The sequence below is a fragment of the Mustela erminea genome, chromosome 6 (assembly GCF_009829155.1).
Source record: "Mustela erminea isolate mMusErm1 chromosome 6, mMusErm1.Pri, whole genome shotgun sequence".
NCBI classification, from domain to species: domain Eukaryota; kingdom Metazoa; phylum Chordata; class Mammalia; order Carnivora; family Mustelidae; genus Mustela; species Mustela erminea.
The window spans coordinates 109,194,342-109,219,996 of NC_045619.1; the positions used below are offsets into that span (position 1 = coordinate 109,194,342).

General features: G+C 39.3%; 1 protein-coding gene across 7 annotated transcripts in view; it reads left to right on the forward strand.

Annotated features, from left to right (window-relative positions):
• The first annotated feature begins 347 nt into the window (after positions 1-347).
• USP18 (ubiquitin specific peptidase 18) overlaps positions 348-25,655 on the forward strand; it is a 61,110-nt gene continuing 35,802 nt past the window's right edge. For 5 of the 7 annotated variants that reach the window (XM_032349282.1, XM_032349283.1, XM_032349284.1 and 2 more), the window contains exons 1-4: positions 349-550; positions 14,930-15,189; positions 17,368-17,464; positions 24,287-24,432. In XM_032349282.1, the coding sequence (XP_032205173.1) occupies positions 411-550; positions 14,930-15,189; positions 17,368-17,464; positions 24,287-24,432 (643 nt within the window). In that variant the 5' untranslated portion in view covers positions 349-410. Of the gene's footprint in view, positions 551-14,929; positions 15,190-17,367; positions 17,465-24,286; positions 24,433-25,655 lie in introns of all 7 variants that reach the window. The other 2 variants (XM_032349286.1, XM_032349288.1) reach the window with 2 other exon arrangements.

Below are 25,655 nucleotides of genomic sequence, written 5' to 3' on the forward strand. Positions count from 1 at the left end.
TTTTTTCGAGAAAAGCTATTTTTACAGCAAATACATCATTAGTTTCATAGGTCGTGTTGAATAATTGATCAGTTTCTGTAATACCTAGTGCTCCTCACATTAAATGCCCTCTCAATGACCATAAAATGCCGGATAAAAAGGCCCATGTATGCTTGGCCTAGCGGGCAAAGGGCAAGCCCCGGAAGCACAGCATACCTGTTGAAAAGCGAAACCCCAGTGACCACTGGGTCTCCCAGCGGCCGGGTGTGGGCAGTGCATCGCTCTTGCTCCCCATGCGGAGGCGCTGGGCACAGCTGACTCCCGCTGAGTTTCACTTTCCATTCAATGGGAAACGAAAGCTGGGCGGCCGCTGGTGGGCGGGGCCTGAGCGAACCTTGGAGGGGCGTCCCGCCATCTAAACTCTAGGCTAGATGACTGGACGAGCCGGCCCAGCTCTGCTGTGCATGTGCATTCTCCGCCAACCCGGCTGCCAGCAAGGCTACAGAAGCTTTTTCTGTTTCCCGAGCATCCATCTTCGCGGTGGAGGTTTGACGCTTCCCTGGAAGTCCAGGCAAGTTTGGTGTTCATTTTCAAAGCTTTCTTTCCAGGGACGACATCCAACGGGGCTTTACTCAGATGCCACCAGGGCAATCAAGGGATTTATTTGGATTTTTGCAAATTATAATAATGGTCTATATTTATTACATACATATATTGGGTCAATGAATTTTTTTTTTACACGCTGATATATTTATTTGGACTGCTTGCGTTTTGTGTTTAATTTAAAAAGAAATTCCAAAAGTGGTGTAACCTTGTAAAAAAATTGGAAAAAATGCAGACAGGTGAGTAAAGTAGAAACAGAAATTTCTCTTACTCCACAACTTTGTATCATTTTTCGGTGTACTTTAACAGAAATTTTCATCCATACAAGTTATTAATATTGTTTTGTAATTTGCCTTTTCCCACAGATGGATCTCTTTTCACAGCAAGATGTATAGCTAGGTCAACCTCATTTTAAAAAATTGGTGCATAATATGGTGCGTGCATCATTTATTTAAACAATTAATAGGCATTTATGCTGTTTCTAGTTTTTACTGGTATAGATGATGCAGCAGTACACATTTATGTACAAATTCATGTGAATATACAAATATATTTGTGAAAAATTCCTAGAAGTGGAATTGCTGGGTCAGTGGGCATCTATACTGAGAAATTTGGAAGATTTTGTCAAATTGTGCAAATAAGGAGTATTTTAGTCTTAATCTCCCTCCAACCTCCTCGCCTTTTTTTCCTGGAAGAAAGCTGAATTTAGATGTTTAAACATAAAACTCCATTCTATGACTTTTGAAAATCTGGGTTCAAAGTGTTTGGAAATTAAAACAGTGGCTTTAGTTGCATTATTTATAGCTTTGAGGTAGTTATTCTTTGAAATTGTTCCAGAAAACTGGCAAATTATTTATATTTTGTTTTATTATTTTTATTTTTTGAGGAGGGAGAGGGGCTCTGGAAGAGAAAAAAGAGAGAGAGAGAGAGAGAAAATCTTAAGCAGGCTCTATGCTCAGCACAGAGCCCCATCCTTAATTTTGGAAATTAAAACAGTGGCTTTAGTTGCATTATTTATAGCTTTGAGGTAGTTATTCTTTGAAATTGTTCCAGAAAACAGGCAAATTATTTATATTTTGTTTTATTATTTTTATTTTTTGAGGAGGGAGAGGGGCCCTGGAAGAGAAAAAAGAGAGAGAGAGAGAGAAAATCTTAAGCAGGCTCTGTGCTCAGCACAGAGCCCCATCCTCTTAATTTTGGCTCAGGTTGTGACTTCAGGGTCCTGGGCTCAATCTCAGGACCCTGAAGTCACAACCTGAGCCAAAATTAAGAGTCAAACACTTAAACAACTGAGTTACCCCGGTGCCCTTTAAACAAGGCAAATGCTTTAAAACATTTGGAAACTTTCTTTTATAGTGTTATGTAGTGGCAGAGGGAGGTCAGGGGAGGGTGTTTAAATCTAGCTATCTAGGCTATCTAGATATCCTAGTTTATAGGAACAAAATGGGTAGGAGAGTAATGTATGTATATAGTGCTATTTTGATTTATGGAGCACTATCAAGAACTAAAAAAAACCCAACACTCTGTTTTGTTTTTCCTTTTTCACTATTAAAAATGTGCTTTGCTTTTGGCACTTTTATTTTTTAAACTTTTAAACTTTTTAATTTTTTATTACATATGGTACATCATTAGCTTTTGATGTAGTGTTCAAGGATTCTTCCATTGCGTATAACACCCAGTGCTCATCACAACATGTGCTTTTGGCACTTTTACGCAAAGATGGGCTTGCAAAGGGGAAACACTTAACATGTACACAGCCTCAAAGAGGGTAAGCTCTAATGCCTTCCACGTGGGCTGATTCTTTTAGAGAGAGTGGTCCCAAGATTCATTCCCTCTTATCTGGGGTTTCCTCTGGTATGGTTCTAATTCATGGACACAGCATATTACCATTACTTAAGAAACATACAACAAATGATTAAGGATGAGGTCTAAATTTGTTATTGCCATGATGGGTTGTATTTGTATGTAGATACAAACCACTATGAGGTAGCATGTTCTAGGCATGTTAATTTTGTTCCTCTTAGGGCATTTCGAGACAGTCGGTTTTCCTTATGGAGAGAGAGTCTAGTTGTGGGTGAAAAGCCCAGTTAAAGACACAGACCAGCCAGGTTTCCTGCATCGCATTTTTTGCTGTTTCTTGGAAGTCCCTGATTGATTCTGTGGCTACAATGATGGTGGACTTAGACCTGCTTCTATCATTCACGTCTTCTACTTATTTTAAGAGTAAAAATTTGGGGAAGGTTGGGGACCAGATTAGTTTAGTTCTTTGGAACCAATAAGCATTTAATAAATAATAGACTATTTTCCAGAGCAGTTTTAGGTCCACAGCAAATTTGGGTGGGATGTACAGAGTTCCCATATATCTTATCCCTCACCTGACCCTCATCTTAACCATTATCATCATCTGACACCAAAGTGGTACATTTGCTGCAACTGATGAGCCAACAGTGACACATGATTATCATCAAAAGTTCATGCTTTACAATAGGGTTCACTCTTGGTGTTGTGCATTGTATGAGTTTTAACAAAGGTATAATGATGTGTATCTACCATTATAGTATCATATGGAATAATTTCACTGCCCTAAAAATCCTCTGTTGGAGTCAATTTTTTGAGTCAGGGCTTGAGTTTGAAAATTCAGCTTCGTTGGAATAAAACCATCCTTTTTTCTCTGGTATGTGCTAATCACCACCAACTTAGCTCAACAGCGTATTCTCTGCCAGCTCCGCCTTTCTTCATCCTTCTTAGATCTCTAGGTTTCATTTTCCTTCCTTTTGTAGCCACACCTACTTATTTCCCCTCTGATCAGCTCTGAAGATTTTCCTCTTGGAATCTGGCTTTCCAGCCTGCCCAAATGATACTCTCCACTGGGGTTTACTGCTATATTTGGCTGACATAAAGAGTTTTGAGATTTTTTTTTTAAGACTTACTTATTTATTTGCCAGACAGAGAGAGCGAGATAGCATGAGAGTACAAGAAGGGGGAGCTGCAGGCAGAGGGAGGAGCTGGCCCCCCACTGAGGAGGACCCCCCCCCCCATGTGGGACTCAATACCAGGACCCTGAGATCATGACCGGAGCTGAAGGCAGATGCTCAATGGACTGTGCCACCCAAACATCCCAGTTTTGAGGTCTTGACAAAGTACAGAACAATGTCTCTGGAAAACATAGGCCGGTCCTTTTCTATACTGTTTCATCAGATTTCTCTTTGTGTGGTCTTAGAATCCTATTTCTTGCTCATGGAATTGCTAACTGCCATCATTTCTCTCTTAGTTTTAACCCTTCAGGCTGAGGCTCCTCAGATTATGAGATTGTTTTTATTTATTTATTTAATTTATTACAAGACTATTTATTTATTTATTTATAATTTATTTATTTTCAGCATAACAGTATTCATTATTTTTGAACCACACCCAGTGCTCTATGCAATCTGTGCCCTCTATAATACCCACCACTTGGTACCCCAACCTCCCACCGCCCCCCCTGCCACTTCAAACATGAGGTTTTCATTAATGACTTCCTTAAATGCAAATGAAACAACCAGGAAATCATGCACTTTTAAGGAAACTAATACAGAAGATTCTTCATGAAACTAAAGATTTTTGTCTTGTGTTGAAATCTGTATGTTTCATGGAGCACTGGGTATTATATGCAAACAATGAATCATGGAATATTACATCAACAATTCATGATGTCTCTTTTTAATTTTTTGAGGAACCTCCACCCTGTTTTCCAAAGTATCTGTACCAACTTACATTCCCACCAACAGTGTAAGAAGATTCCCCTTACTCCACATCCCCTCCAACATTTGTTGTTTCTTGCCTTGGTCCAGTGATGGGTATTAAGGAGGACATGTATTGCATGGAGCACTGGGTATTACATGTAAACAATGAATCATGGAACACTACACAAAAACTAACCATGTACTATATGGTAACTAACATAACATAATAAAAAATAATAATAAAGAAAAAAACTAATAGTGTACTCTATGGTGACTAGTATAACTTAAAAAAAAAAAAAGGAAAAGAAACCTGCATGTCACTGGTCAACCCTTGACATCCTAAGAGTCTTTAGTACCTGTTGTCTAAAACATCTTCTCAAACTTTATTGCATATATAGAGAGCCAGGAATCTTGTCAACATGCAGATTCAATTTAGTAGGTCTGCTGTGCAGCCCAATATTCTGTTTTTTAAATAGACTTCCAGGTAATGCTGATGCTGCTGGTCTGGAGACCTGCTTTTATTTTTTTTTATTTTTAATTTAAATTCCATTTAGTTAACATATAATATATTATTAGTTTTGGGGTAGGATATAGTGATTTATCAGTTGCATATAATACCTGGTGCTCATTACATCAAGTGCCCTCCTTAATGCTTATCACCCAATCACCTCATCTTACCCCCTCTCCAGCAACCCTCAGTTTGTGTCCTGGAGTTAACAGTCTCTTATGGTTTGCCTTCCTCTCTGTTTTTATCTTATTTTATTTTTCCTTCCCTTCCCCTGTGTTCATCTGTTCTGTTTCTTAAATTCCACATATTCGGGAAATTATATGGTGTTTCTCTTTCTCTGATTTATTTTGCTTGGTGTAATACCCTCTAATTCCAACCATGTCGATGTAAGTGTAAGTATTCATTTTTTGATGGGCGAGTAGTATTCCATTGTATATATACACCACTTTTTTATCCATTCATCTGTTGATGGACATCTGGGCTCCTTCCATTGTTTGGCTATTATGGACATTGCTGCTATAAATATTAGGGTGTATGTGCCCTTTTGAATCACTATGTTTATATCCTTTGTATAAATACCTAGCAGTGTAATTGCTGGGTCGTAGCGAGGGTAGCTCTATTTTTTTTGTTTTTGTTTTTATTTATTTATTTATTTCTTTTTTCTTTTTTTTTTTTTATTTCCAGCATAACAGTATTCATTATTTTTGCACCACACCCCGTGCTCTTTTTAAGGAACCTCCACATTATTTTCTGGAGTGACTATACCAGCTTGCATTCCCACCAAAGTGTGAGGAGGCTCCTCTTTCTCTGCATTCTCACCAATATCTGTCATTTCCTGACTTGTTCATTTTAGCCATTCTGACAAATGTGAGGTGGTATCTCTTTGAGGTTTTGATTTGTATTTCCCTGATGCTGAGTGATGTGGAGCATTGTTTCATATGTCTGTTGGCCATTTGTATGTCTTCTTTGGAGAAATGATTGTTCGTGTCTTCTGGCCATTACTTGACAGAATTATTTGTTTTTTGGGTGTTGAGTTCAATAAGTTCTTTATAGATTTTGGATACTAACCGTTTATCCAATTTGCTATTTGCAAACATCTTCTCCGATTCTGTAGGTTGCCTTTTAGTTTTGTTGTTTCCTTCACTGTGTAAAAGCTTTTTATCTTGATGAAGTCCCAAGAGTTCATTTTTGCCTTTGTTTCCCTTGCTTTTGGAGATGTGTCTAGTGAGAATTTGTTGTGGATGAGGTCAAAGAGGTTGCTGCCTGTGTTCTCCTCTAGGTTTTTAATGGACTCCTGTAGAGACCTGCTTTTCAAGTAGCAAGATATAAGACCAGGTGTTCCCAATATTTTAACAAAACAAAAAATCAAGACCTACCACTCTCAAAATAATAATTGTTATTTTATTTTTTTAAGATTTTATTTATTTATTTGACAGAGAGAGATCACAAGTAGGTGGAGAGGCAGGCAGAGAGAGAGAGAGGGAAGCAGGCTCCCTGCTGAGAAGAGAGCCCGATGCGGGACTCGATCCCAGGACTCTGAGATCATGACCTGAGCCGAAGGCAGCGGCTTAACCCACTGAGCCACCCAGGCGTCCCAATAATTGTTATTTTAGTATCCACTAATTGAGAAAACATATTGAAAATTACTATACATTCAGAAAAACTTTTACATTAGACTGTGTTTTTATATTCATGATGGCATCTGCCTACATTTTGGCACGTTTTGACTGAACACTAAAAGGCTGAGTTTTATTTGGTTACCGTTCTGCCATCTGACCCCCATCTTTACTTAAATGCACACCAATTTCATTATCTTCATTGGAATAGAAGGATGGGAATATCTTGCAGCAGATATCAATGAGAAATATTTGGATTCTCAAGAGGACTTTTAGTTTGATTATTCCAGTAGGTTTCAGTGAACAAAACTGAAGGCATTAAGTTCTGTAAACTATAGCATTAGGCTTTTTTGGTGTGGTTAGAGTAGCCTTCTAAGCACATAATGTCCATCATTCCATAGTGCTTGAACATCTCATGTGAGTCCCCAACAGGACAATTCCAAAATCTCTTTCATATCAAGTAGTGTGTGTTTGACTGATGAAGAACTGCTGACTTTCTCCTTTGGCCAGAATTTGTTTCATTTTTCTGTGCTATAATTACTTTATGAATATATACTGAACAATATGAGCAAATCACTATATGCAGGACAGGCTACATAACTTTCCAGTCCTATGGTAAAGTAAAAATGTGGAGCTCCTTGTTAAAAATTAAGAATTTCAAGTCTATAACAAGGCAAGCATTAAACCAAGCCTGGGATCTCCTGAGCGAGGTCTCTGGAACTACGCAGTTTGTACACTCATGAAGCGGGCCATGACTGTATGTTCATGATTTCTAAACAACTCAGAGCTTCCATCTGTTTGTTCCACTGTTGATGTTATTGACATTTTAAAAACTGGTTTTTCAGTCCATAAATATTTCTTCAATCAGATTTTCAAGGAGAGAATCCTGGCTGAATTCAATATCCACCATGCTCTTGAATTTTAAAGACTCTGGTTGTTTCTGCCTGTTCAAATAGATACCTGATGTACATGATATAGAAATGCACATTTAAAATATCAATTTTTTGTGCCTTTTGTGGCCAACAGAATATAATTCAGGAAAATTATTTTTAGCAGAATATTTTCCAGAACAATGTTGTCTCTAAGATTCAAAGTTTGGACAATTCTTAAAAGTTTCATTTCCAACTATCAAATTGAGTGACAATCTAAAGCAATCATTTGGGTAACAGTTTTTAGCTTTCATAAGTAGACTAAACACTAAAAGTGCTGTGTGCTTGATTCAGTTTGTGTAGTATATGATTTTTGAAGTTTGACTAGTGAGAACAAACTCTGTCATGGGTATCCCATTAGTCTTTAAACTTTTCTTCTTTTTTCAGATTTTAAAATATTCTTTATCATACTTGGATTGAGGGATGATTTATTATTGACTTTTTAGTATATATATTTGGGATTTTTCACCTCATGATAATTTTAGGTTATAAAGTTGACATTCTGCTTTTAATTCATCTTCACAAGATGTGAAGAATTTATAGATAGGATCTTTTTCTTGAAAGACCGTGGCATTGGGAATAAATAACTAAAATTTAAATACAGTTCTTAATAATAAGTATTAAAGTGCAACAGTACCATTGGAAAGATGTAGCTGATTCTGATATGAAATGGAAAGGTGTATCAAAAATAAAAAAAATGGGGGTGCCTGGGTGGCTTAGTCAGTTAAGCATCTGCCTTTGGCTCAGGTCATGATACCAGGGTCCTGGGATCGAGTCCCACGTCAGTCTCTTTGCTCAACTTGGAGCCTGCTTCTCCCTCTCCCTTTTCCCACAGCTCTGCCTGCTTGTGTGTGCGTGCTCTCTCCCTCCCCCTCTGTCAAATCAATCAATTAAATATATATATATATATACGTGGAGATGTGTTGTCACAAATCTCATATTGTAGTGTCTTCTAATGGAAAAAATTAAATAGCCAGACCAAGTTTGGGTATGTAGGCACTGTCCCCCCTGTGGAATACGTAAAGAATATCCAGGTAAAAATGAGCTGAAAAAAAACTACCAAGCAATGTACCAAGTAAATAAAAATGAACACATATTAAACAGCATAAAATAAAAGACATAATATGAAAAACCTAAAACATGGAAATATCATTCACTCGCGCCTATGGCCAGGACATTCAATGAAAGTGGCACTGTATCCAGAGGAATTCTAACTTATATGAAGACTTAAATTTTTCAGATGAAGTAGAAAAGCCTGAAAGTGTGGCTTCAGTGTCATTATTCAGCCAACATCTACTCCTTGGCTTCAATTCTGGCCCCAGTGCTTGAAAGTTCAATTAACAAAACACCACTTAAGTAGCATTTCTGGAGTCCTTGGACTTGTGCATGATCAGGTGATTGCATTGGTTACAACGATGTGTAATCAGTGTGACAAAAGGGAGGTCACATGGATTAGCTGTTAATATCTGAGTATAGGCAGTGGCAAATACTACACACATGATTGAGGGTAGAAAATCTCATATACTTTTATGTTGAAATATAAGAGCATAATTTTTAGTGCATAAGTTAAATGTTGCAATAATGGATAGTTTGGGCCATACTTTTATGTATAAAACTATTATTTTAAAATCTTAAAAAAAGAAATTGAAAATTAATACATAAAGAGAATAAATTTGCTAAATAGTGGATGAGGTATCTTTTTAAAACAATTTTTTTAAATATATTTATTTATTTGTCAGAGAGAGAGGGAGAGAGAGCGAGCACAGGCGGACAGAATGGCAGACAGAGGCAGAGGGAGAAGCAGGCTCCCTGCCAAGCAAGGAGCCCGATGTGGGACTCGATCCCAGGACGCTGGGATCATGACCTGAGCCGAAGGCAGCGGCTTAACCCACTGAGCCACCCAGGAGTCCCTTTAAAACAATTTTTAAATTTTTTATTTATTTAATTTATTTGATAGACAGAGATTACAAGTAGGCAGAAAGGCAGGCAGAGGGAGGGGGAAGCAGGCTCCCTGCTGAGCAGACAGCCCGATGCAGGACTCGATCCCAGGATGCTGAGATCATGACCTGAGCTGAAGGCAGAGGCTTCAACCCACTGAGCCACCCAGGCGCCCAGTGTATAAGTTATCTTTTGGGGGCTTACAGCTATTTATTTTATTATTATTATTATTATTATTTTTTTTTAATTTTAAAGATTTTATTTATTTGTCAGAGAGAGAGAGCGAGCGAGCACAGGCAGACAGAGTGGCAGGCAGAGACAGAGAGAGAAGCAGGCTCCCTGCTGAGCAAGGAGCTCGATGTGGGACTCAATCCTGGGACTCTGGGATCATGACCTGAGCTGAAGGCAGCCGCCCAACCAACTGAGCCACCCAGGTGTCCCTTACAGCTATTTATTAAATTAAAAAATAATTTCAACTAATAAAGTTAAGAATGTATCACTTCTATGCTTTATAAAATTGGTATACCAGCATTCATAATACTGAAGAAAATAATCTTTAAGAATTTATTTACTTATTTTTAAATTCCTATAAATCATTTAAAAAATTTTATCTTCTTTTTTTCAGTGTTCCAAGATTCATTGCTTATGCACCACACCCAGAGATCCATCCATTATGTGCCCTTTTTAAAAGATTTTATTTATTTATTTGACAGAGCACAAGTAGGCACAGTGGCAGGCAGAATGGGCAGAAGGAGAAGCAGGTTTTCTACTGAGCAAGGAGCCCAATGTGGGACTTGATCCCAGGACCCTGGTATCATAACCTGAGCTGAAGGCGGACATTTAACCAACTGAGCCACCCAGGCACCCCAGTGCATCTCTCTTTAAGGACTCCTCATCATAGTTAATTAAAACTGAGTGTTGTTGGGGAAAATAGACAAAGTGACTTGTCATAAATTCAGATTTCGTGTTAGTTCTGCCTTAACTGCTTAAGCTGTGGCACGAGATCTCTGCAGAGTGAATGATTCTTTCTGGCATATGTTAGACCACGTCTTCCTCAGACCATTAGCCTTGACCCCAAGTCCCAATTAATTACTTAATTAATTAATAACAAAGCCCTTAGGAAACCTCTTCATCCCCAAACTAGACTGTTGCTAGCAATAACACAATAACACAGTCTTCACCTGTTTCATCCTTCTGCCTCGGCACCAGAGGTCAGTCATTACTTGATCCTTGTGGTTTCACTATTTATTTAAAAAGTTTTATTACACACATATATACTGATGCCTAAGCAACATAATATTCTATTTTCCCTGAGTTTGAATATATTTTGACTCAACATTATGTTTCTTAGAGTCCCCATACTATGACATGTGCTATAGTTCCTTCAAATGCAACTGATGAATATTATTTCATTTGTATAAATTTATTACAGCTTATGTACCCATTCTTCTATTTGTTTGTCTTATAAACTACATCATTAGTTTCAGATGTAGCCTTCAATAATCCATCAGTTGTGTATTAACACCCAGTGCTCATCACATCCTGTGACCTCCTTAATGCCCATCACCCCATTACCCCATTGTAATTACATTTCTAAGAATCTATTTTAAAGTTTGATTTAATATCTGGTTGTTTCTTTTCTTTTCTTTTCCTTTCTTTTCTTTTCTTTTCCTTTCTTTTCTTTTTTCTTTCTTACTTTCTTTCTTTCTTTAACAGCTGGTTGTTTCTAATGGTCAAATAAATTGGAGGGCTGCAGAGTTACTGGCATGGAGTCAGGGAAACAACTGAGGAAACCTTTCATAAGTGCCTCTGAGTGGAGAGAAGGGAGACATAGAGAAGACAATATATTTTTTATTTCCCAGCTTAGACCTGGGTACGGACCTGGGCACGGAACCCTGGACAGAGAGCAGCTGTAGGCGGAAGTATAAGCCCTTTCGGAAAGAGTTCAGTGAAATCAAAGGGCACAAGGCAGTTGGAGGAGCTGGACATGTATCCCATTTCCACATCAAGCCCCTACTTGGAAAGAGGAGGGAACCTTAATTCATTAATTGTTTTACCTTGCATTGCCTTGCGGTACTCCATGGATTCTCTGGAGTGGTAGTGGCAGTGTACAATAATTGTCACCTGTTCGAAAACACGTAAGAGTCTCCTCCTGAGAGTCTTAAATATGCTTGGGAGCATTTACAGGTGGCTGAAATCTGTGTTGTCAGGAGAAAGTAAAAAAGTAGGGGGATTTGCTTTATGTGGTTAATATGACCTCATTTATAGCTAAGTTTTGATGTGTCCATAGACTTTAGTTTGCATGAGGGACATCAAATAGGTAGAGAAAAGTTTTATGCCTAAAAATGTTCACTATAGTGTATTTGCTATAATTGTAAAAAATTGAAAAATAACCAGAATATTCCACAATGTTTTATTGCTACATTAGTCATCAAAAGGTATTTATAAAGAGCTTGGGAAAAGTTATGTTACAATGTGAAATGAGAAAAACAGTAAAATATAAGCCATGTCAAAAATATTTAGGAAAGAGGACACCTGGGTGGCTCAGTTGGTTCTTGATTTTGTATTTGGTTCTTGATTTTGGCTCAGGTCATGATCTCAGGATGGTGAGACTGAGCGCTGAATGGAACTTGGCACTAACTGTGGAGCTTGCTTGGGGATTCCCTCTTTCTCTCCTATTCCTCTCCCGCTCTCTCTCTCTCAAACACACACACACACACACACACACACACACACACACACTCTCTCTCTCTCTCTCTCTCTCTCTCACATAAATAAATGTTTGTTTGTTTATTTGTTTATTTATAGGAAAAAATTGTTATATACCAAGTAGTGGTTATCCTGAGGTCCTGGGACAATGAGTGATTAATGTTTTCTTCATTTTGTATTTCTACATTTTACAAATATCCTTCATAAGTTAGCATTATTTGAGAAAAACAACCTTAAAAATTATAATGAAAATCTTAAAAAATACATATATTTCTTTCCTTGGTGGGCATTTGTGTATGTACAAAGGAACTGTTTTCTCTAAGAACACCAGTGATTTCTCTTTCCAGCTGCCATGGTAATTCTCCAGAATACATAATTCAGTGGGACATATTTGAATGCTTCCACTTGAATTAAAATGAATAACTAGAAAGAATCACAGGCTTCAGGTTTGGGAGGCAAACAAGAGATCTCACACTCCACCCACCCTTCAATTCCTGTCTGCACTCTCTCTTTCAAGGGCTAGCCCAGCTTCTGCTTACTGACAAATTACTGCTGCTGGAGTTGACTTTCTTTATTTTGAAATTAAATCTATTTCTTAGTAGTTTTCACATTTTAGGTAGTTTGACCTCCTCCATCCTCATGCCCCAAAGACAAGAAATCTAAGTAAGTCTAATTATATCACTTCCACATGATAGCCTTTTTAGTATTTGAAAACATTTCTTTGTTCCATACAAGTCCTTATTCTTTCTTGTGTTCATTCATTCATTCAGTGGTTATTTACTGAATGCCCACAAAACTCTGTGCTAAGTGTAAAGGAAACAGTTGAAGATACATACTTCCTGCCTCCCAGATGCTCACAGTTTAGGGTCTCAGGTCAGATGCTGAAGCTCTGAGATGGGTATGCAGGAGATTACTGGGGAGTACCCTTGGGAACAACATCTGGGAGATGTGAGCAAAGCAGGGAAAGACAGAGGGAAGGGCTGCCAAATAGTTGCAGCAGAGGCCTCAGCTGCTCTTAAGGGGAACTCTGGGGCTGGCTGACCCTTCAAAGCTATTTCATCTTGAGGCAAGGTGGTAAGATTTTATACCTGCTATTGTCCACTCATTGTATAGGGATAAACTTCTTTTCAAGGGTAGATTATTGGACAGGGACTGAGTGGGGAGCTGTCAAGCTGTGTTCCCCTCAGCCTAAGAAATCATGTTGGTCCTGCAGGAAGAGTGTGAGTGGTGCATCACTGTCCAGTACAAGTGGAGAGATAGCTATTCCCCACAATAGAATATAGTGAACCAATTATCTGATTAGCTCTGAGTACAAGGTATATGGACACACAGACAACATGTAGGCTTCATGTGAGGAAGTCAGGACAGGCTTCCCAGGAAGTCAAGGGTACGGATAACAAGGAGAGTGCTTGTGAGCAGCCTTTAGATGGTGGAGTTGACAGTCCTCAATGATTGTTTGGGCCAGGGAGTGAGGAGAAAGGAGACACCCAGGTTTCTGATCTGGACCCCCTTGGTGCATGTTGTGCTATTTGCCAGAGTAGAGAACCTATGGGAAAGAGTTATATGGTAGTCTTTTCTGAAGAAGAAATTGGAAACATGTGAGACAAAGGTAAGGAGAGTCTAGCCTAGTTGTCATTTCTAGCCCTAGAGCTTTATAAGTCAAACATTTCTTTCTAAGACTTGTCTGGGTTTTTTTGTTTGTTTTTTAAATTTTGTTAGTTAACATAGAGTGCAGTAGGGTCATCTCAGTGACTCAGTTGGTTAAGTGTCTGCCTTCAGCTCAGGTCATGATCCCAGAGTCCTGGGATTGAGCCCTGCATCAGGCTCCCTCCTCGTGGGGGGCCTGCTTCTCCCTCTACCCCTCACCCCACTCTTGTGGTCTCTCTCTCACTCTGTTTCAAAAAAACCAGACAGTGGTTTTTGGAGTAGAATTCAGTGATTTTTTTTACTTACATATAACCCAGTGCTCATCACAAGTCAGCCCTTTTTCCTCTCTCCCTCCTTCCCTCTCTTTCTAAAATTTTAATTTAAATTCCATTTAGTTAATATATAGTGTATTATTAGTTCGGGGTAGAATGTGGTGATTCATCAGTTGTGTATAACACCCAGTGCTCATTACATCAAGTGCCCTTCTTAATGTCCATCACCCAGTTACCCCATCATCCCATCCACCCCCCCATCAACCCTGTTTGTTTCCTATAGCTAAGATTCTCTTAAGGTTTGCCTCTCTCTGTTTTTTTTTTTTAATTTAAGATTTTATTTAGTTATTTGGCAGAGAGAGAAAAATCAGGGGGAGCTGCAGTGGGAGAGGAAGAAGCAGGCTCCTTGCTGAGTAGGAAGCCAGATGTGGGGTCTGATCTCAGGACTTTGGGATCATGACCTGAGCTGAAGGCAGATGCCCAACCGACTGAGCCACCCAGGCACCCCCCTCTCTCTGTTTCTATCTTATTTTATTTTTCCTTCCCTTTTGTTCATCTGTTTTGTTTCTTAAATTTTACATATAAGTGAAAACATATGGTATTTGTCTTTCTCTGACTTATTTTAGTTATCATAATACTCTCTAGTTCCATCCATGTCATTGCAAATAAGTGCCTTCTTTAACACCCATCACCCATCTAGCCCATCTCCCCCAAATCTCCCTCCATCAACCCTCAGTTTGTTCTCTTCCCTTAAGAGTCACTTATAGCTTGTTTTCCTCTCTCCTTGTTCTCTTTTCTCCCTTCCCATATGTTCATCTACTTTCTTTCTTAAATTCCATATATGAGTGAGATCATACAGTATTTGTCCTTCTCTGACTTATTTCACTTAGCATAATACACTAGAATTCCATCCACATCTGACTTGTCTCTTTGGAATTAGAACTGATCACGTGAATATGCTTTCCCTCTTCCCTTATCCTTACCTACTTCTGGTGTGTTTTCACAGAACTCCCACCAATGCTGACTTATGTGAGCTCTTCCCGGAAGTGTGCAGTCCTGAAGACAGGCTGGGCAGCCAGTGGCCTGGGGATTTTGGAGTGATCGCTAATGAGTCAGGTGCTGGAGTGTCTGAGGAAATTTGCCAGTGCATCCTGGCTGAGACTCAGCATTTCTCAGCAGAACCCATTGAGAAGAAGGAAGAGAACAACATGAAGAGGAAGAAGGAGCAGTTAAAGGAGCGCCTCAGTGCCTGGGACTCGCCCCATGGTCATTAGATTCCTCACATTTTTCTCTTTTCGATTGCATAGAAATGCTTTGCTCACCCACTATACTCTGAAGTAGTAGATCTTTGTGGTTAAAGACTCCTGATTTCTTTTCTTTTCTTTTTCTTTTTTAAAAGATTTTATTTATTTATTTGTCAGAGACAGAGGGAGAGAGAGCAAGCGAGCACAGGCAGACAGAGAGGCAGGCAGAAGCAGAGGGAGAAGCAGGCTCCCTGCCAAGCAAGGAGCCCGATGTGGGACTTGATCCCAGGATCCTGGGATCAAGACCCGAGCTGAAGGCCACTGCTTAACCAACTGAGCCACCCAGGCTTCCCAAGACTCCTGATTTCTTATGCCTCCATTTCTGCATCTGTAAAATGGGAATATCATAGTACTGAGCACATAGGGTTGTTGGGAGGGGTAAGTGAGATAATCTGCAGAAAGTGCTTTGAGTTATAGTTTGGCATATAACAGCAGCCAGCATTAGTTCTTGCCTTTACTGTTACATCTGTGTGCTAGGATATCTAGAGGCAAGGTGCTTCTTTCTGCTGATTCAGGAGCCAAAATCTGTGATTACTTGCTGTCCCTGGATTTTTTTCATCTTAATCACACACTCAAAACTACTCAGGAACTCTGAGATTATTGGTATTCCCTCCCTCTTAAATTACTCACCTTGTGCTGTCAGCTGTGTCCAAGTTGAGCTGGGAAAAGAGAGGTTGGTTCCTAGTACATCAAAGAAATGCTGTCTTTTGGTTTTCTCACATCTTCATAAGTTCCTTTTGGCATCTGGCCTCTGGAAGTGAACTTAGATTAGTGAATTTCCCCCAGAGCTTTCCCCCCCCTGATTTCTTTCAGCTTTTCCACTGGAGTCTGAAATAGACTAGCTAGGAAATTAATTTTATCTATGAGCTCCATAGATGCCCATTCTGACTCAACTCTGTAGGGAACAGCTTGAATGGGAAGAACTCAAATGCTCCCAGTTATGCTTTTTGTAATGTTTCTTTCTTTGTCTTTGCTCTTACAACGATTGCTTGTACTACTCATTTAACATTGCATAATACTGTTTCTTTTTTTAAATTTTATTTTATTTTTTCAGTGTTCCAAGGTTCATTGTTTATGAACCACACCCAGTGCTCCATGCAATATGTGAACTCCTTAATACCCACCACCGGGCTCACCCATCCCCCTACCTCCTCCCCTCTAAAATACTGTTTGTTTCTCAGAGTCCCCAGTCTCTCATGGTTTGTCTCCCCCTCCGATTTCCCCCAATTTACTTTTCCTTTTCTTTTCCTAATGTCGTCTATGTAATTCCTTATGTCCCACACTGCTGGTGGGAATGCAAGTTGGTGTAGCCACTGTGGAAAACAGTGTGGAGATTCCTCAAAAATTAAAAATAGAGCTACCTTATGACCCTGCAATTGCACTACGGGTATTTACTCCAAAGATACAGATGAAGTGAAAAGAAGGGCCATATGTACACTAATGTTTATAGTAGCAATGTCCACAATCACCAAACTGTGGAAAGAGCTAAGATGCCTAATAAGAATATTACTCAGGCTTCAAAAAGGATGAATGCCCAACTTTTCTATCAACATGGACGGGACTGGAGAAGATTATGCTGCATGAAATAAGTCGAACAGAGAAAGTCAATTATAATAGTGTTTCTTGTGACAACTCTCTTTTCCTAATGAATTATTAAAAGTTTTACTGTTGGATGTGAGAGTGATCTGGCTGTGAGATCTGTCACCTCATTGATTTCCAGGGTTGATTTGGCTGATCTGACTGTCAAAGCAGGTATCCCCTTCCTCCCTCACCACTCCACATGCATCCCTCCTGAAGCTGCATGCTCAGTCCAAAGAGGACAGCTTTCCCTGATACAGGAGGGCTGTTCTTCTGTCATGGGTACACAAGTCACTGTGCTCCCCTTCTAGAACCTCCAAACAAGCTCTCCAGGTCTGTTTTTAGGAGAACATAAGGTAGTCAAGCTTCCAAGACTCAGAATCGCATGCTTTTATCTCTCCTCTCCAGTTTGTTTGCAAGCTCTTTTGTGAAGTCTTTGTACCTCTGAGAGTATTTTGCAGGATTTCATGACCTTAGTAGATCTTAGAAAACCATCTGATTTTTGTTAAGTCCCTTAGCTTTCCCTTGTCCTCAGTATCTTTTTTTTCTCTTCCCTGTATAGGCCTGGTTGGTTTACACAACATTGGCCAGACATGCTGTCTTAACTCCCTGATTCAGGTATTAATTATGAATGTGGGCTTCACCAAGATATTGAAGAGGTAAGACAACATGTATATTATTCTACATTTTCATATGTTCAATTTCTCACAGTGACTTATACTTTAAAAAATCTTCTTTGAATGGTTGCCAGAGAAAAGATCTTGTTCTAAACAATCTAGACTACACTCTGTAACCACCTAAGAAGTTTAAAAAGAAATATGAATACCTATTTCCACCACCAGATATTTGGTTTCAGTTGGTCTAGGATGGGGTTCAGGTATTAGTACTTCTATTTTTTACTTTAATTAATTAATTTGTTGTCTTGTTTTTAAATTTAAAATTCATTTAATTAACATGTAGTTTATTACTAGTTTCAGAGGTAGAATTTCGTGGTTCATCAGTTGCATATAATACCTAGTGCTCACTTCATCAAGTGCCCCCTTTAATGCCCATCACCCAATTATCCAATCCCCCCACCCACCTCCCCTCCAACAAGCCTGTTTGTTTCCTACAGTTAAGAGTCTCTTATGGTTTTTCTCCCTCTCCTATTTTTTCTTATTTTATTTTTCCTTTCCTCCCCCCTATGTTCACCTGTTTTGTTTCTTTTATTTTTTAAATTTATTTTTATTTTTTATTATTATTGTTTTTTAATTTAAATTACTTATTATTTTTTAAATTTCTTTTCAGTGTTCCAGAATTCATTGTTTGTGCACTACACCCAGTGCTCCATGCAATATGTGCCCTCAACAATACTCACCACCAGGCTCATGCTATCTCCCACCCTCCTCCCCTCCAAAACCCTCAGTTAGTTCCTCAGAGTCCACAGGTCTCTCATGGTTCATCTCCCCCTCCAATTTCCCCCAACTCCCTTCTCTCCATCTTCCCATGTCCTCCGTGTTATTCCTTATGCTGCACAAATAAGTGAAACCATATGATAATTGACTTTCTCTGCTTGACTTATTTCACTCAGCATAATCTCTTCCAGTCCTGTCCATGTTGACACAAAAGTTGGGTATTCATCCTTTCTGATGGAGGCATAATACTCCATAGTATAAATGCACCACATCTTTATACATTTGTCTGTTGACAGGCATCTTGGTTCTTTCCACAGTTTGGTGACTATGGCCATTGCTGCTATGAACATTGGGGTACAGATGGCCCTTCTTTTCACTACGTCTGTGTCTTTGGGGTAAATACCCTGTAGTGCAATTGCAGGGTCATAGGGAAGCTCTATTTTTAATTTCTTAAGGAATCTCCACGCTGGTTTCCAAAGTGGCTGCACCAACTTGCATTCCCACCAATAGTGTAAGAGGGTTCCCCTTTGTCCACATCCTCTCCAACACATGTTGTTTACTGTCTTGTTAATTTTGGTCATTCTAACTGGTGTAAGGCGGTATCTCAGTGTAGTTTTGATTTGAATCTCCCTGATGGCTAGTGATGATGAACATTTTTTCATGTGTCTTTTAGCCATTATTATAGTTTTTTACATTTTATTTTTTCAGTGTTCCAAGATTCATTGTTTATGGACCACACCCAGTGCTCCATGAAATATCTGCCCTCCTTAAAACCCACCACAAGACTCACCCATCCCGCCACCCACCTCCCTTCCAAAACCCTCAGTTTGTTTCTCAGGGTCCACAGTCTCTTCTGGTTCATCTCCCCCTGCGATTTCCCCCAATTCACTCTTCCTATTCTTCTCCTAATGTTGTCCGTGTTATTCCTTATGTTCCACAAGTAAGTGAAACCATATGATAATTGGTTTCTCTGCCTGATTTATTTCACTCAGCATAATCTCCTCCAGTCCCACCCATGTTGATACAAAAGTTGAATGTTCATTTTTTCTGATGGAGGTGTAATATTCCATTGTATATATGAATCACATCTCATCCATTCATCTGTTGAAGGGCATCTTGGTTCTTTCTACAGTTTGGTGATTGTGGCCATTGCTGCTATGAACATTGGGGTAAATATGGCCCTTCTTTTCACTGCATCTGTATCTTTGGGTAAATACCCGGTAGTGCAATTGCAGGGTCATATGGTAGTTCTATTTTCACTTTCTTAAAAAATCTCCACACTATTTTCCACAGTGGCTACACCAACTTGCATTCCACCAATACTGTAAGAGGGTTCCCCTTTCTCCACATCTTTGCCAACGCTTGTTTCTTGTCTTGTTAATTTTGGCCATTCTAACTGGTCTAAGGTGGTATCTCAATGTGGTTTTGATTTGAGTCTCCCTGATGGCTAATGATGATGAACATTTTTTCATGTGTCTGTTAGCCATTTGTATATATTCTTTAGAGAAGTGTCTGTTCATGTCTTCTGCCCATTTTTGATATGTTTATCTGTTTTTAGGGTGTTGAGTTTGAGAATTTCTTTATAGATCTTGGATATCAGCCCTTTGTCTGTAGTGCCATTTGTGAGTATCTTCTCCCATTCCATTGGTTGCCTCTTTGTTTTGTTGACTGTTTCCTTTGCTGTGCAAAAGATTTTTATCTTGTTTAAGTCCCAAAAGTTCATTTTCGCTTTTGTTTCTTTTGCCTTTGGAGACGTGTCTTGAAAGAAGTTGCTGTGTCCGATGTCAAAGAGGTTACTGCCTATGTTCTCCTGTAGGATTTTGATAGAATCCTGCCTCATGTTGAGGTCTTTTATCCATTTCAAGTTCATTACTGTGCAAGGTGTAAGAGAATGGTCGATTTTCATTCTTCTATACATAGCTGTCCAATTTTCCCAGCACCATTTATTGTCAAAGGTTATTTGATCATAGAGTTGCGGGTCCATATCTAGACTCTCTACTCTATTCCACTGGCCTGTGTATCTGTTTTTGTGCCAGTACCATGCTGTCTTGGTGATCACAGCTTTGTAATAAAGCTTGAAATCAGGCAACGTGATGCCCCTGTTTTGTTTCTTAAATTCCACATATGGGCACTGGTGCTTTTAAAGACTCCCCAGGTGATTTGAAACTACAGCCAGGACTGACAGCCACTGATTTGGTTAAAACAGTCCCAGTGTTGGGACTAGTTCAATATCAGAAATATCAGTGAAGGAATAAATCAACAAGTAGGCCCCTGCATCTCTCCATTGATTTCTCTCAAACAGAACACACACACACACACACACACACACACACACACACACACACACACACAGTGTATATATGTGTGTATATATATTCATACATGTACATACTTCATCACACATTCTTTTTAAAAAATGTTTATTATTACTTGATTAAATTATTTTTAGTAAGTTTTTTTCTTGCTGCTAGATTTTTAAAAGTTTTTAATTAATTAATCAATTAGAAAAATGTTATTTATTTATTTATTTGACAGACAGAGATCACAAATAGGCAGAGAGGCAGGCAGAGAGAGAGGAGGAAGAAGGCTCCCTGCTGATCAGAGAGCCCAATGCAGGGCTTGATCCCAGGACCCCGGGATCATGACCTGAGTGAGCTGAAGGCAGAGGCTTTAACCCACTGAGCCACACAGGTGCCCCTAAGTTTTTAATTTAAATGCCAATTAGTTAACACACCATGTAATATTAGTTTGAGGGGTTCATTATAGTGATTCAACACTTCCCTACATCACTTGGTGCCCACCACAAGTGCCTTCCTTAATCCGCGTCATATATTGCACCCATCCCCCTTCCCACCTCCGTTCTAGTAACCAGCATTTTGTTCTCTGTAGTTAAGAGTCTGGTTCTTAGTTGACCTCTCTTTCTTTTACCCCATGCTCATTTTTTAAAAATTCCATAAATTAGAGCAATCATATGGTATTTGTCTTTCTCTGACTGACTTATTTTCATTTAGCATATTGTTGCTTCCTCTATCTGTGTTGTTGCAATTGGCAAGAATTCATTCTTTTTTATGGCAAAGTAATATTCCATTATATCACACACATATGCACACCTCTTTGGATAGGCTTATTCCTTGAGACCTTATGGTTATTGGTGCAATTGTAAAGGTGATTGGTTCCTTCATTCCTCTTTCTTCTGCCTCCTTGTTAGTGTATAGAAATGCAACTGATTTTTATGCATTGATTTTTATATCTTGCCACTTTGCTGAGTTCCTGTATTTTGAGTTCCTGTATTTTACAGTGTTTTGGTGGAGTCTTTTGGGTTTTCCACATAGAGTGTCATGTCAGCTGTGAGGTGTGACTGTTTGACTTTTTTTTCCTATTTGGATGCCTTTTATTTCTTTTTGTTGCCTGATTGCTGAGGCTAGGACTTCTGGTACTATGTTGAACAGCAGTGGTGAGAGTGTTCTGTCTCTGTCCTGTTCATGACCTTAGGGAAAAGCTCTCAGGTTTTCTCCATTGAGGTTGATATTTTATTATGATATACTGTCTTTCTTCATCTCTTATTACAGTCTTTGGTTTAAAATAGTTTGTCTGATACAAGGATGGCTACTCCAGCTTTGTTTGGGTGTCCATCAGCATGATAGATTTTTCTCCACTCCTTCACTTTCAATCTAGAGGTGTTTTGGGGCCTAAAGTGAGTGTCTTGTAAGCAGCTTATTGATGGGTCTTGTGTTTTTATCCTTCCTGATACCCTGTATTTTGATTGGAACATTTAGTCCATTTATATTCAGAGTAATTATTGAAAGATATGAAGATATGAAGTGAGTGCCATTGTATTACCTGTATAGTTGCTGTTCGTGTAGATTGTCTCTGTTCCCTTTCCGGTTTTTGTTACTTTTGGGCTCTCTGTTCACTGAAGGGATACCCTTTGATAATTCTTGTAGGGCTGGTTTAATGTTCACATATTCTTTTAGCTTTTGTTTGTCCTAGAAACTCTTTCAGCAATTTTATTCTTAAATAAATTTTCTGTTCCCTGTTCTCCCTCTTCTTCTGGGACTCCTATAAAACAAATGTTATTACACTTAATAACTCAGTTCCTGAGTTCTGTAAATCTATGCTCATGTTACATAATTCTTTTTTTTTCTTCTGTTCAGCTTCATTGCTTTCCATTACTTTGTTTTCTAAGTCATTAATTCATTCCTCTGGTTCTTCCAGTCTGCTGTTCATTGCGTCAGGCAGGTTTCTAATTTCATTTATTGCACTCTTCATCTTTGTTTTTTTCTTTAACTCTTTTATCTCTGTGATAAGGGTCTCACTGATGTCTTTCATTCTTTTCTCAAGCCCAGTGAGTATCCTTATGATCATTGCTTTAAATTTTCCCTTAGGCATGTTACTTGTATCTGTTTCATTCAGATCTCTAGCTATGGCCTTACCTTATTCTTTCATTTGGGATAAATTCCTGTGTCTTCCTGTTGTGTCTAAGTCTCTGCCTTCTTCTCTGTGTTAGAAAAGTCAGTTGTGTCTCCTCTTCCTGAAAGTAATGACCTAATAAAGAGAGGTCCTATAATGTCCAGGGCCTGCTGCTTCAGGGAGTGTCTCCTGTGTATGCTGTATGTGCTCTGTTGTTGTTTTGGTTGCCCTATCCTTTAGGTCAGTCATTTAAAGAAGCTCTCCTTGCCTGCTGTGATCAGTGTTTTATCTCTGGCCTGAATTTTAACTAGGTGGTGAGTTTTAACTAGGTGTGCCCTGGTTTGCTTGTGAAATAAGACCTGTCAACACCTCCTCCACAACTGAGGTCCTGCAGGACTTTCTGGTTGGGAAGTGTGCTATGCACAGGGGTTTGTGCTGGTCTTCTGGGGGAGGGGCTCACCACTCTGGGACTTAGGGAAACATGACTGAGAAGGGTTGTTTTACTGGAGCTCAGAAGTATGGGTCTTGGTGTAGGTAAGTTAGGCAGCCAGTGTTGGTACACCTGCTTCCCACAGGTGGCTCTGTGTTCATGCTGAAGGGTGGGGGAGGGAAATGGTGCCACCTGACTCTTTTATTCCTGAATGATGTCCCTGTACATGCTCCTCTCAGGGATGTGCTCTGAGAGGAGCAAATAATCTCCCCACTGTGTACCCCCAGGCATGCTTTAAATCCTGTTCCATGCTGTCTGCCCCTCAGGTTGTTTCCTGCCTTCTCTCCATTGAACAGCACAGTGACCTCTAGGCTCTATCCCAGTCAAGCCCTCTGATCTTGGCTCTGGTCCTCTGATGTCTGGCTGTGGTTCCAGATGCTGATTGCAAGAACTCATGAAATTTTACCCACTATCATTTCTAAACCAATGGCTTTGGGGAAATGTTCTCCTTGTGTGTTCTCCTGTGTACTCCTTTTTTCTCCCCTTTCTCCATGACCATGACTCCCTTCCCTCTGCAGCACCTGCAGTCTTTTTCTCCCCTAAACCAATATCTCTGCATTTTCTTACATTCTTTGATGTGGCCTCTTCTTTCCCTTTAGTTGTAGAGTTTGTTCTGTCTTCAGGTCTACTTGATAGTTGTGTTCCCGGGACTAGTTGTGCTCCTCCTTCTATTGGCTTGGGCAATGAGAGATACCTATAATTAAATAGGTTATTTAAAAAAAAAAACCCTGACATTCCTTCATGTCCTTTTATTGCCCAGGACCTAAATTGGTATTTGCCTTTTCACTTTGGAGTACTTCAGCCTGGACATTTTGCTGTATTGCCACCTTGATGTGGACCCAGGACTCTCTTCATCTGCCCTTCATTTAAGTGCGATTATTGGGCAGAGTGGGGAGAGGGGTAAGGCAAGAGTTGTCTTATCCCCGCCTTGAAAAGATACTCTCCATAGCCAGTTAGCTAATTTGGTGCTTCTTAACCTTGTATACATTTAAATCATCTGGGAAACAAAAATTCTGATAACTGGGCCCCACCATCAGAAATTCTAACTAAAAAAAATTCTGATTTTATTAGTCTCCCAAGTGGCCTGGGCATAGAGAGTTTTGGAAGTTCCCCCAAGTGATTGCAGTATGCATCTAGCACTGGGAACTGTGGGGATAAGGAGGTTCATGGATGTTCTTATTTGGCAGGATAACAGTACCAAGGGGAACAGAAGAACAGAGGAGAAGTGTCCCCTTCCAGTTGCTTTTACTACTGGAGAAGATGCAGGACAGCCGGCAGAAAGCAGTGCAACCTATGGAGCTTGCCTACTGTCTCCAGAAGTACAATGTTCCAAGTAAGATAGCCTTCTCAGCTCTGAAAGAGAGGGAAGGGGAAGAAGTTAGGAAGGGGAAGGAGGGGGAGTGCCTCAATGAATGAGTCAGCTGCTGTTACCTCCTCTTCTTTGTTTTGGAAGCATTTGTGAAGGGATAGGTTCTTTAGGTGTTTGGTAGAATTAAGCCAGTTCTGGACCTACGCTTTTCTTTGTAAGAAGTTTCAAAATGACTGATTCAGTCATTTTCCTTTTTACAGTTAGGGTCCTTTCTTTGGGTTAAACTGAGCTCCCTTTAGCAATTTCTTGTAAAGCAAGTGTAGTGATGAACTCCCTCAGCATTTGTTTGGGAAGGTCTTTATCTCTCTCTCATTTCTAAAGTTAAGTTTTCTTGACTGGCAGTGTTTTCCTTTTATCACTTTGAATATGTCATTCCATTGTCTCTTGACATGTAAGGTTTGTGCTAAAAATTCCAATGATAGCCTTATGGGAGCTTCCCTTATAAGTGATAAGGTCCCTTTCTCATAATGATTTTAATCCTTGTCATTGATTTTTTTTATTAAGTTCAATTAGCCAACATATAGTAAGTACATCATTAATTTTTGATGTATATTCAATGATTCATTAGTTGCTTGTCACTGATTTTTAAAAGTTTTGCTATTGATGTGTCTTGGAGAATATCTGTTTGAGTTGAATGTGTCTGGGCACCTAAGAGCTTCATGAACTTTGATGTCTAAATCTCTCCCTAGATTTGGGAAGTCTCAGCCACTATTTCTTTATTTTTTTTAATTTTATTTACATTCAATTAATTAACATATAGTATATTATTAGTTTCAAAAGCAGACTCATCAGTTGTGTATAACATCCAATGCTCATTATATTGGACATTTCCACCCCTTCTCTTCCAACAACCCTCAGGTGTTTCCTCTAGTTAAGACTCTTTTATGGTTTATCTCCCTTTCTGACTTAATCTTGTTATATTTTCCCCTCCCTCCCCTCCTATACTCCTCCATTTTATTTCTTTTTTGTTGTTGTTGTTCTTAGGTGTTTTATGATTTTGTCACTTAAAAAAATTTTTTTTTTTTACTTTTTAAAAATTTTTATTTTCAGCATAACAGTATTCCTTGTTTTTGTACCACACGCAGGGCTCCATGCAATCCGTGCCCTCTCTAATACCCACCACCTGGTTCCCCCAGCCTCCCACCCCCCGCCGCTTCAAACTCCTCAGATTGTTTTTCAGAGTCCAT